At 41.8% G+C, this 12,521-nt stretch overlaps 1 protein-coding gene across 6 annotated transcripts in view; it reads left to right on the top strand.

Annotated features, from left to right (window-relative positions):
* The window catches only part of magi2b (membrane associated guanylate kinase, WW and PDZ domain containing 2b), a 101,719-nt gene that overhangs the window by 83,564 nt on the left and 5,634 nt on the right, over window positions 1-12,521 (top strand). For 2 of the 6 annotated variants that reach the window (XM_088297971.1, XM_088297975.1), the window contains exons 12-21: window positions 2,827-2,858; window positions 4,787-4,979; window positions 5,663-5,778; window positions 6,854-7,046; window positions 7,182-7,403; window positions 7,829-8,014; window positions 8,141-8,453; window positions 9,598-9,817; window positions 10,089-10,247; window positions 11,063-11,201. In XM_088297971.1, coding sequence (XP_088154097.1) covers window positions 2,827-2,858; window positions 4,787-4,979; window positions 5,663-5,778; window positions 6,854-7,046; window positions 7,182-7,403; window positions 7,829-8,014; window positions 8,141-8,453; window positions 9,598-9,817; window positions 10,089-10,247; window positions 11,063-11,201 — 1,773 coding nt within the window. Of the gene's footprint in view, window positions 1-2,826; window positions 2,859-4,786; window positions 4,980-5,662; window positions 5,779-6,853; window positions 7,047-7,181; window positions 7,404-7,828; window positions 8,015-8,140; window positions 8,454-9,597; window positions 9,818-10,088; window positions 10,248-11,062; window positions 11,202-12,155; window positions 12,245-12,521 lie in introns of all 6 variants that reach the window. The other 4 variants (XM_088297977.1, XM_088297976.1, XM_088297973.1 and 1 more) reach the window with 4 other exon arrangements.

Raw genomic sequence — 12,521 nt, 5'->3', positions numbered from 1 at the left:
TTGACAGAAGACAGTCGATTTTGGAACTGTATTTTGTTGATTGTTTCTAAAGTGTTTGCCGACTGCGCATGATGTCTAACGGTTCCAATGTGCAAATAAAAGTGAAGCACCTGTTTGAAAATGTCTTGCCAGTTGATTTAGCGGAGGAAACGCAACATAAAATATGCGGCTCGGCTATAATGGCCCTCTCAAGGAAACCGAAACCACGATGTGGCCCGCGACCAAAATGAGTTTGACGTCCCCATTGCAGAATATTTTCAAGTGCGAGCCGCGGCCATTAACGGAACACAGACAAGGTGTCAGACCTGCACTGCGTGCATTTGTCGGGAATGCTTTTTGGCCTTCCCCGCGGCGGGCTCTCTTCCAGATCTCCGCTGAGCTCCGTCCCTTGACATTCCGGCTTGAAGCCGATCCAACCGCAAGCGAGAGACAGACTCTCCCGGGCGCCAAACGAGGGCGAGGATCTCGGCGGGCGGAAACCAAGCCGCACGGGCCAAAAGCGGTCGGCGGGGAAGCGAGCGCCGTCCAGAAGTCAGCGGGCTGGGTTTGACGCGTCAAAAGAAGCTCGTTTAGAATTCTAACCGTGAGAGCGCCACATATCCGGCGCATATGCTGATGAATTTGATTAGCATTTAAATGCCACGTGTGAGGATGACGATGACGGCCCATTTAAATATGAGTGGACAATTGCCGTGTGGAGACGGCTAATTTCCTTCCTTGTCACATTAAGGACATTTTACTATGAATTTGCTATTAGAAATCCTTTGAGGCTTTTTCTTGATCGCGTATTCTTTGGAGGAGGTGCTTCTTAGTCCTCTAACCTCACAAATGATCAGTTGTGAGGTCCGCCTTGGATATTCAGTGCACATGGCCCAGATGTCATTTTTGTGTCATCCACAGTGACACATATACAGAACGTTGCCCAAAATATTTTTAACACAAGCAGGGTCAAATGTTAAGAGTTTAATACAATATAAATGAAATTGATGTAGTAGCAATCATCGCTGTTTTGTAAAAAAAAAATAAAAAATGTCCGTTTGTCATATGTCAAAAAATAAAAATGCTAAAAATATGTACGTTTTTCACAGAACAACGACAGAATTGTAAGATATTTTACTAATAAGTGTAAAATTACAAAAAATTATTAAAACATGAATTAAAGTGGGCTGGTTTGAGAAATGAACCTCCCTTAATCCAGTCATGTCATTGACATATTGTTAAAAAAAAATGGAAATTTAGACAAATTGTTCTGGAAGTGGATTTCTCGAGGTTGCCAGAACTGTGATTTTTGCGTCCTTTTTATTTATTCATTATTATTACCATGTTTGTTTGAATTTCTGAACCTCAGTGTATTTCTTCTTTTGTCTGAAAATGGGCTCGGACACACAATTTCTGGTGGTTAGGAATCAGCTGTCAGCACTCCCTTAGTGCGACCAAACTTTGCCCTGTGAGCTGAGGATCAAGAGAGCGTATGTCGTGTCAAGACGGAACTTTGAGCAAAGAGGAAATGATAGTTAAAAAAATATATATAAAAAAATATATATATATTTATATATTTATTTATATATATATATATATATATATATATATGTATATATTTATTTATATATATATATTTATATATATTTTTTATTTTTTATTTTTTTTATTTAAATTCATTTTATTTAAATTAATTTTATTTAAATGAATTAATTAATTTATTTTTTAATTGCATTGATACATTTTCTGCAAGGATCCTTCATGCTCGCATTAACATGACTTTTTCGTCCAAATTGCTCCAAAATTCTTGTTGGCCTTTCTATGAGGAACACGTCATTTCATTCACGTATCGCAAACATGTTGATACTAGAGAGGCGTTGCATGTAGTACATCTCCCGTGTGTGTACAATGTATGTATTTGGGTCTCAGCATTACAGGCAGTACTGCTCGCCTCCTTTGATTGCGCGCTGTCGCAGGGGAGCTGTGCCGATGAGAACTGGAGTGCTCCCCACTTCCTACACACACACACACGAAATACTGTATATGTGTGTGTGTGTGTGTGTGCAGTTGAGAGGTGGGGGTTCTGTGCCTTCGCCCGCAGCTAATGATGTAATTATGTTGAGAACAAATGCAACAGCGGCGCGCATTAGGGAGCCTCTCACAAACAGTCAAAACAGAGAAATGGAAAATCCAGCTTTGCTCTACATATTAAGACAAGACGTATGTACACGTTTTCTTATTGCAACATTTTTCGCCCTTCAACTACTTGAACGTTTCTCTCGTGATTCATACCAACTTGGAACATATTCCAGGCTATTATTTTTCTCATTCCTAGCATTCTGAGGTTTTCACCCCAGAAATCGCCATTCGTTCCCAATGGCTAATTAAAAAAAAAATGTTCTGCTCATTCATTTGAATTTGGGATTAAGTTCCAATATTTCCAGAATTTCCGCCGAGCAAAAATTCCACATTGAAGACAATTTCACACTCGGGGGTTCTTATTCAACCATTTTTTGTCCTTCATCGTGTAACTTTACAATCTAAATCTTTTTTACACAATATTATAACTTTAATCTCTTTTTGGGGGGAAAGTTATTTCTTTTTTTATTGATTTGACTTTTTGCTTGTGAAACTCCACCTTTCTTCTCACTATTCCGTGATTTGACTTTTCTAAATATGCTGATCAAAACTATTTGTGTATTTTAAAAAATGGAAGCTAAACTCACAAGATCTCAGCCTTTCTCCAAACACATAAGGCCTATTTCTCTCAAATATTCACATCATCAACTTCATAAAAACGCCTTTTATTGTAGGCACCTTCTAACATTGTCTGTCTTTCTTCCGTAGGCCACATCTCTCCATGGAAGGCCTCCAAACAGGTACGACGCATGTTTACGTGATGTTTGCATGTGGCATCTTGCAGTCATGAAACAAGTTAGCGCTCCAAAAATCTGCGCTGCGTCAGAGTTGTTTGAGGTCTCGCTTTATTATGAAAGGAGGAGGCGTCTTCAATTTGCACGCCACTCTTCAGATTTCATCCTGCAGCAGCCTCTGCAATCACAAGCCATTCAGAGCACCAACGCGGAATATTTAGCCGTGATGAATGTCTTCTCTGTGGATATTGATTCGATTCATTATCGTATCTGCTCGCGGGCCAAGCGGCTGTTTGTCTTCGCGGCATAATTGAGTGAGTGAAGCTAAATGCATAACGCGCACTTTAAGAGTGACATGATTCCTTGAGTGGCAATCGTCCGTCATCGAGACGAGCTGTCTGGCTTTGACGTTTTTTGCACTTTCTTCACATTCTTGGCTTTGGACTTGACTTGAACTTATTTGACTCGCCATTTGCAGGCAGACCATTTATCATTCGTGAAGTCCTTGTTTGTCCTCGTGTTGACTTCAAGATTGTATCGCTTTGTCACTTTTTGTGGGAAACTTCATAAACTCACCTGGAACTTTATTACTGTAGGCAGCTGCGCACCCGTTCGCGTGTCACATTGATGAATGAAAAACTGTTGTTGGGCATTTTTTTTTCTTTCTGTGGAGCCCAAATGATTGAGAAACTTTGACACTTTGCTCCGCGCACATTAGAAGCCATGGGCAATATAAAAAAAAATATATATATATATATATATATATATATATATTATGAAAAATTATATATATATTTATATAAATATATATATTATGAAAAATTATATATATATATATTTTTTTATTTTATTTTATTATTATTTTTTTTGCATAATCCATCCGTGTTACATAGCTGCTTCAGATTTGTGCCAATAAAAATTAAATAGTCAGACTTCATTAAAGTACACTTTTTTTTTCAGCCATGAAAAAAAATAAAAATACTGTCAGATCTTGACACATAAAATTGAGCATTAATATGTTCTTAAGGGCATGATTTTATACAGTAATTCTGTGTTTTGTTTTATTTTTTTAAATTATAATGTCAGAAATAAATTCTTTTATTGGAATGCGCAGGTGGTAGACAAAGTTGAAGATGTTTTCTCGCGAGCTGATTGCCAAATCGCTCTTCTCAGCTATTAAGCAACCACTGTGCCAAACAAGCGTTATGAATCAATAAATCGTGAAAATAATCATCAGGGTTGTAATGCAACATGATTGGTTTCAATTGCTTGATCATAAAGATGATAATCAGCACATTGAAAAAATATTTATATGAAGATCATCTTTAATTGCTCCAGGGAATTTTATATGCTTATGTGTTCAAAATATATATTTTATATATTTTTTGTTTCTTTCTTTTAATTGACCTCTATCCAAAAATTTAGCTCATAACAAAATAATAAAATATAATCGACTCCACAGACACTTATTAGGTGCCCTTGTGAAATGTTGACAGATCCTGTCTTTTAATCAGAATGAATTGCAACTTCTGCCATTTGCAATGAATTTTCCAATTGTTTCACAAATAAAATCATTAAATTTGTATTTTTTAATTATTTCCAATAACTCAAACATCCAGTTCTAATGAGAGGAATTAATTCGAATAAAATAATAAACCAACTTTTAGGAATTCGGGTAAATCAGTTCACTAATTATTATCGATAATTTAAGTGCTGGGTGGGAAGAACTACCAAATAATGAAATGATCCATATTTTTCTATGTCAAATTCAATTTTCTTTGATTGCGATTGTCGAGCAACCATTCAGGGTGTACCCCACCCACAGTCCAGAAACAGTTAGGATCGACTCCAGCACGCCCGCGACCCTCACAAGGTCGAAGCAGTTCAGATAATGCACATAATGAATGGCTGTTTTTTTGTTTTGTTTTTTGCAGTTACACGACCAATGGGACCCGCACGGAAGCCCTCAGGCAAACCTGTCAGGTCCCGTCCTGCCTCCGGGCACGCCCTTCCCCAACCAGCCTCAACACCGCACATCCGTGCCGGATTCTACCGAAGGCTTCGACCTGAACAAGCCGGATCCCTACGACCTTTACGAGAAGTCTAGGGCTATCTACGAGAGCCGACGTGAGTTTGTTTGCGTCAGTGTGTCATGGGTGATGGTGTTCTTAAAAAAATAAATAAATAAATAAATTATATAATTTTTTGCAATATCGCGTAATCATATATTTTAATTTAATGTGTATGACAATCCACACTTTTTAAGAGATATTTTACTCGTCATATCGTCCTGTATATTTTCTGTGTGACATGGAGCTCATTTTTTTCCTCTCCCTCTTAAATGACTTAGTAACAGCTTTGCATGAATCTTGAGCGACAACTTCAGACCATATTTATGACTATTTTGGTATATGACAGGGTTATAACAGTTTCTGATTTTTAATTGTGGTTAGTTAAAAAAAAATTCAACCTTGTTTTTTAAATGTAGTTAGTTTGACTTAGTTTTTAGAGCCGTCTGTTTTATTTTTTTCTAGAATGGTTTATTTTAGTTTATTTTCTATTAGTTTTAGTATGATTAATTATTTTTTTTAATAAGAGCTATTGGGTGTTTAAAATAATATTTAGGAATGACTTTTACAACACCTAATGTTAGATTTTGTGTCAAGCCAACCATAACTTACATTACAATTGCATGTTTCTATATTTCATGCATGGATTTCCTGGAAAAAAAAAAATGTCTTCCAATTCTTGAATGCCAAAGCTGGCAAAAGAAAGAGCTGTAAGCTATAACGCTGACATGTATGCATCAGGTCCGGAATTCGAAGAGGTGGAGGTGCACCTGCTGAGGGAGAAGACCGGCTTCGGCTTCCGCATCCTGGGGGGAGACGAGGCCGTGCAGGCTGTGAGTCCGGACGCCCGTGACAAGGCTCGTATGGGACGGGCTGGACCTCACGCTTACTTATTAACCTTCACACGCCGTCTTGACGCCGACCTAACGTCACGCTTCATGAGCACTCACTGGCCATTTAACTCATTCAATACCATTGACGGATAAATACGTCAAAATCCATTTTCTTTATTGGGCTGGTCGTGAATGAGTTAAGCACTTTCAAGTCGACCTTTCCACAAATAAGGATGCCCAGCTGGCGACCAATCCAGGGTGCACTCCGCCTTTTACCCAATTTAGCTGGGATAGGTTCCAAGTTATCCACCTCCCCAATTAATAATTAATTGTCGATCATATAAATCGAGAATATCCTGCGGTTAATGAGGACACTCACTAGGGAAAAATAATCAATTCATGTGAGGTGCAGGTCAAGAGAGAATTTTGAGGCCTTCTTTTATGTACTTGGTGATTTTGTTCATCAGTGAAATTTGTCTTTGTGGTGTGTTGAATTTACTCAAATCAATGTTCACGTTATAGTGACTTGAATATTTCAGGGAAATGTTTCTGACAAAATTGTAGCAAGCCCTGAATATCCCTCTCTAACAGTGTCAATCAAAATGGAGCATTGCTGTCTATGTAAAGGCAGAATTCTTAATTATGGTGTGCCTAATAAAGTGGCCGGTGATTATGGTTACACTCACATACACGCGCACACAAAAAAAAGTAATAACACGATAACAAGTGTTCAACCCATCAAAGTTTCCAAGGGCATTCGCTTCTCCGCCTTTCTGTCACGCCTACAGTATCTCTGCATGTTGGTTGTAATCTGCTGATGACGGTCTGAAAGGAATAGAAAACAACAAAGTTTATAAGGCCGTTTGCATGAGCGATGCAGAATGAGTGGAAAGTGGCACAGAAAGAAAGGGAAGCCCAATATCCCAAACTTTTTGGAGTAGTGGCTTGGCTGAAGTGCAGATACCTGAAAAATTGACTTAAAATATTTTTACTTCCCACCGCTGACATTCACTAATTGCCTCCCATACTGAATAACGCCTTACTAACGAGCAATCTTGCCGTGTCTTTCGTTACTAATGTCCACTTTGTCTCCGAACAGATTGTGATCGGCGCCATTATCGAGAACACGCCCGCCGAGCGCGACGGCCGACTCCGGCCGGGGGACGAGCTCATCTCGGTGGATAAAAACGTGGTCGCCGGGAAGCCGCACAAGTACGTCATCGACTTGATGCACGCCGCCGCTCGCAACGGTCAAGTCAGCTTGACTGTCAGGAGGAGGCTGCACATGCCCGGTGAGGAGGGGGACAAACTTTTAGGGGATTTTTAATAACGGATTGTGTTTAAATGGGCATTGGGTCCTTGGAAAAAAAGCTTTTCTCTGAATCCGTAAAGCCGCGCACACAGCTTACTCGGTTTGTTCCCTCCAGGGGAAGCGTGCCCCGTAAACGGCCGCAGCCCCAGCCTGGTGTCCACTCAGCACAGCTCTCCCCGCAATGACGGCGCGCCTCCAGGCCCCGCCGCAGTTGCCGTGGCGGCGGAGGGCTCGGCCCTGCACACCAGCGACGTGCTCATTCACCGCAAGGAGAACGAAGGCTTCGGTTTCGTCATCATCAGCTCCCTCAACAGGCCGGAGAACGCCGCCGTCATCAGTAAGTTGATTTACGTAACAACCGATCTAAAGGCTGACCGAGAGTGGTGTCGGCACGAACTGGCATTCGTAATATTTCAAACCAAATAAAACCTGTCTGTTTCACATGAAACATAGCGGTAACATTTTAGTCATATTTATGTTATTACCAGAGCTGTGCACTTGACCCTTTTTTGCCGGTCACTCCCCCACCCTCTGGCGACAATCTCTGTATCGTTCCAAACACGACCTTCCAGCCTTATTCATGAAAATTGTCGGCCACCGACCACGTTAAAATTTTATTTATTATTGTTTTTTTTATATATATATTATCTACTATATATTGATGTTATTATATAATTGAGCAATAGTGACTTACAAATCTTATCTTACCTCCCGTTGTTTTCTTTTTAACATACCGTACTTGTTTGCTTCTCGTTCTTCCAGCCGTGCCCCATAAAATTGGACGTATAATCGAGGGCAGCCCCGCGGACCGATGCGGCAAACTAAAAGTGGGCGACCGGATCTTGGCGGTGAACGGCCAGTCCATCATCAGCATGCCGCATGCCGACATTGTCAAGCTCATCAAAGACGCCGGCCTCACGGTCACGCTGCACATCATACCAGAAGAAGGCAAGTGCGCGGCGTCGTGTGTGGCGCTCCAAAACAGTTTTTTATTTGGGTGATAAGTGGACAACATAGTCCACTCGATTCGCAGAACGGCCCTTCACCTCATGTGATTTTCTGCCTCCCCCGCAGGCTCCCAGTCTGGTCCCGGCTCAGAGAAGCAGAGCCCCATGACCCAGAAACATGGCAACCAGCCCAACCCCGCAGCCCTGACGAGTCAAGGCGGCGTCCAGCTGCCTGCTCAGGCGGCTCCTCCGCCGGGTCAAATGGCCCTTCAGACGGGCCAAGCGTCCATCCAGCCTCCTCAGACACCAGCTCAGACTGGCCAAATTCTCATTTGTCCTCCGGCATCATCAGCATCGCACCCGGCGCCGGCCGGAACGCAGCAGAGTCCCGTCAGCCATCCTTCTGGACCGCCGCCACAGCTCTACCTACACGACGGAAGGTATGATGGGGTCAGACAAGCAGAAAGTTGGATGGATGGATGTTGGATAGATTGACTGGGTGTGGTGGGGGGGGGGGCAATATCACAAACAGAGATTTTTATGAATAAGGCCGGAGGGTCGAGGACTTTTGGGTACAGAGATAGCAGCCGGAGGGCGGGGGACTGACCGGCAAAAAAGGGTCAAGTGCCCAGCTCTGATGTGGACACGAGTACATGAACCTTAAGCCAGCTTTTGAACAACTGCTACACCAATAAAAACCTTTACCGATAAAATCTCCACTGTCGAGGTCTTGAGTGTACCAGTATGGTCTTGCAGTAAGTTCTCAACTCTCTCTTTTAACGTTGCCGAGTTCCACTTCTCGGCTCATCTTGTCGGTGCCACTGAATAATTCACCTCGAGGTATCGTTTGTATAATGCACGAATCCAAGCAATCAGTGAGTTGTGTGTGAGTGGGTGTGTGTGTGTGTGTGTGTGTGTGCGCGCTATGTGCGTACACACTCTGGAGTAGCACTCCGACCCAGCTGTGGCTTTCTACCCATTTTACAACTGAGAGCTTGATGAAAGTTTCAAAAGCTTTTTTTAGTGACCCGTGCTTCTCACACACACACGCACGCGCACGCACCCACACACAAGCCACAATGGGGACGCAGCCTGCACGTGACCAAGGAGCGCCAAACACAGTTCCTCCTCATTTTTTTGATAAGACATTTCAAATATATGCTGATGGATGCCATTTTTTCGAGTCGTGTCATGCGTAATAATCATAGATATTCGCCAGTGGCAAGTGCCGTGCCCATTTGGCAGCCATGTTGGCAGGGGCAACTTTCCCATTAAAGGCAATGCATGGAAGGAAATAATTGGTAAATTGTCATCTTCATGATATGCCAAAGCGTGTGCTATCTATAAATCCCATTCTGGGAATAAAACAATGATCATTTTTCTCAAAAATATTCCTATAAATACAAAAATCAACAAAACTGATCATTTTGCACTGATTTTTTTTTTCCCCCAGAGCAACTGTATTTATGTCAATTCTCCCATTTTGTCTGAAATTTTTTGACTCACTCCATCCCGTGTCACCACGTACACACTGTCCTCCAAACAAAAGTCTCTCAGATTGTGTTACTTTTTCCCTCCTCACAGGTCAGAGGTTAAAGCCAGACAGGATGTGAAACCTGACTTCCGCCATCCTCCGTTCACTGATTACAGGCAACCACCCGTAGACTACCGGCACCCGCCGGTGACTGATTACCGGCAGCCGCCGACGCTGGACTACCGACACCCGCCCGGCCTGTTGGACTTCAGACAGCACACGGCGGCTGCTCAGTTCCCGCTGGGGATCGCTGCAGAGTTTCGAGCACAGGTATCATCATCACGACCGTGGATAGAAACAAAAATGAGACCAAGATAAATCTTTTGAAAACTTTTTCTAGCATTCATGTGACATAGAACTTCTACAAGTTAATCGGGAAAAAAAAGCTTTTATAACGGGAGAGTCAAATAATGTGGTTGCACAAGTGTGCACACCCTCTTGGAACTGGGGAAGTTGCTGTGTTCAGAATGAGCCAATTACTTTCAAACACAACATGTTGCACCTGCTTCGCTTTTACTGTTTTTTTGTTGTTTTTTTTTAGATTCCCCCTCTGCAGGATTTTGATTACTTCACAGTGGAGCTGGAGAAAAGCTCCAAAGGTTTCGGTTTCAGCATCCGTGGAGGCCGAGAGTACAAGATGGACCTGTTTGTGTTGCGCCTCGCAGAGGACGGTCCCGCCATTCGGAACGGGAGGATGAGGGTGAGCATGCAGATGCAAAGTGGTGTCCCTGAAATAGATTTTATGTTTCTCAGTTAGCATAACATGACAAATATGACATAATAAATATGTAATAAACAAATTGTGGACCCCTACATATTCGCAATTCACAATTTTGGGATTTTTTTTTTATTTTTTATGCTCAATCCCTCATTTTTTTCCAACCCAATCATATCATTTTTTTTTTCAGTTTTATTTTCCATGACATTTATAAGGGTGTATTAAGGATTTGCAGATTTTCACTATTCAGGATCGGATTTATCCCTGAAAATCCTCATATAATACACACCCACTAAAATGCATTGTTTATGAGATTTTTTTTTTATTTGCAACAAACCTTTTATTGTTGAGTTAGGATAGTGGATTTTTTTTTCTTACAAGCATTGAGAAATTTACGATGAAAAATTAAATATAATAAGAGCACACAGTACAAGGAGCTATGTGCCCCCCCCCCCCACCCGAGTAGCACGAATGCAAAAGTCTGGGCCCCCTCAGCACATAAATTGCCCATCCGTGAGCTATCGCATTTTTCACCTTTTCATGATTCGCTCTATGATTAATTATGAAGAGCAGGTGTTCCTAATGAAGTGTCTGCATTGCGTGTATGTTGGGTATGCAATTCTGTATTGCAATTGATGTTTAGTCTTTATGTATTTTTTTTTTTAATCATTTATATCAACAGTGGCCAATGCTTGTCTATCATTTAATGTTTCAATAAAGTTGCTGGAATTAAAGTGACACCTTTCAATTTACGTATACAATATGACCGAGGTTATCGCCGTGTGTGTGATATTCAGGTGGGGGATCAAATCATCGAGATTAACGGGGACAGCACTCGGGACATGACTCACGCCCGAGCCATCGAACTCATCAAGGCGGGCGGCCGGAGGGTCCGACTTCTTCTTAAGAGAGGCACGGGACAGGTGCCGGAATACGGTGGGTCTTCTTTCAAATCTTCCCATCTTGTCTCTTACTCATGACTCTTACTTACTTTTACACTTCTCCCAAAGGTTTTCGGATAGTGGGTCTTTTGGCAATTTCAGCGAGAATCTAAAATCCAATCTGGCTTTTACTGGTGGACTTAATTTGACCTTAAAAACTTTTGACACGTTTCAGTACTTGCTGTTCGTCCAACAAGGATCTCAACGGCAACATTTAAGTGTTTGAAACGACTTTCATGCCTTTCTGTGACTCTTCCAGCTGTTGATACTTTCCCTCTGAGAAAGTCCTGTTCGAAGCCTCACACCAAAATGTTCAGTCAAACCATATCGTTTTGTCTAACGTCTGCTAGCTTAATGCTAACGTATGATGTGAGACAATCCATACACGAGCTAACGGAAATTAATGTTGAGTTTGCTGTAATTAAATATCTTAGTGTGTCCATGTGTGTGTGTGTGCGTCAATTTGACACCGAATGAAAACGGAACACAACATTGTATGCTTTAACAACCATATTTTATCCAACAAAAGCCTGATAGCTCAATGCTAACAAACGTGAAACGCCATAGACTTGCTAACAGAAGCGTTAGCATCCATTTAAATTCTTCACCTGCTTACAACTGAGATAGAGACTGGAAGAGTCACAGAAAGCCATCGAAGTAGACCTGTTTGTGGATCGAAACATCTGTTGTGAATTTTGCCATTCAGCTCGTGCAAAAGTTTGGAGAAGGTTCAAATGAAATTCACTGAAAGCTGACCCTCCTGAAATTGGGAGTAGTGTGTATCCAAAGGCGCTTTTTAGTCCACAGCACATTAACAAGCATATTAACCATGATGTTTCTCTTCATATGTGGCTCGGTGGTCTTCTGCTTGTCATTAATTGTGTCTCTCTCTGTAACATGTTTACGCTTGAAGTCAAACGATTGTAGGCTTTTACTTGCCTTCCCTCAGGAATGGTACCTTCCAACCTGTCCATGTGCATGAAAGGTGACACACTAAGCTCCCCTTATTTCTTCCTAATGGGCCACTCTAAAGACACGGTTTGTGCAAAACTGCATGTCTTCTCTTTTCTTCTCTTCTTGTCGCCATGTTGATCCATGTGATGATGCTGTGTGTGTGTGTGTGTGTGTGTGTGTGTGTGTGTGTTGGCATGATCATGTGGTAATGCATGGACAATGACGTGCGTGCGTGTGTGCGCTTGTTGGTGAAAGAACATGTTTTCAAAATTGTTTCACCTCTCCAACTGAAACATTTAAAGAAAGTATCCCCGGTAGCGCCGGTTCTCTCTCAGTTGCTGTCAAGAAATGGGAAGACTCG

This window comes from Idiotropiscis lumnitzeri, chromosome 6 (assembly GCF_059441095.1).
Source record: "Idiotropiscis lumnitzeri isolate Australia: NSW breed Sydney's pygmy pipehorse chromosome 6, RoL_Ilum_1.0, whole genome shotgun sequence".
Classification (NCBI taxonomy): Eukaryota; Metazoa; Chordata; class Actinopteri; order Syngnathiformes; family Syngnathidae; genus Idiotropiscis; species Idiotropiscis lumnitzeri.
This window is presented reverse-complemented; position numbering and strand designations above follow the sequence as displayed.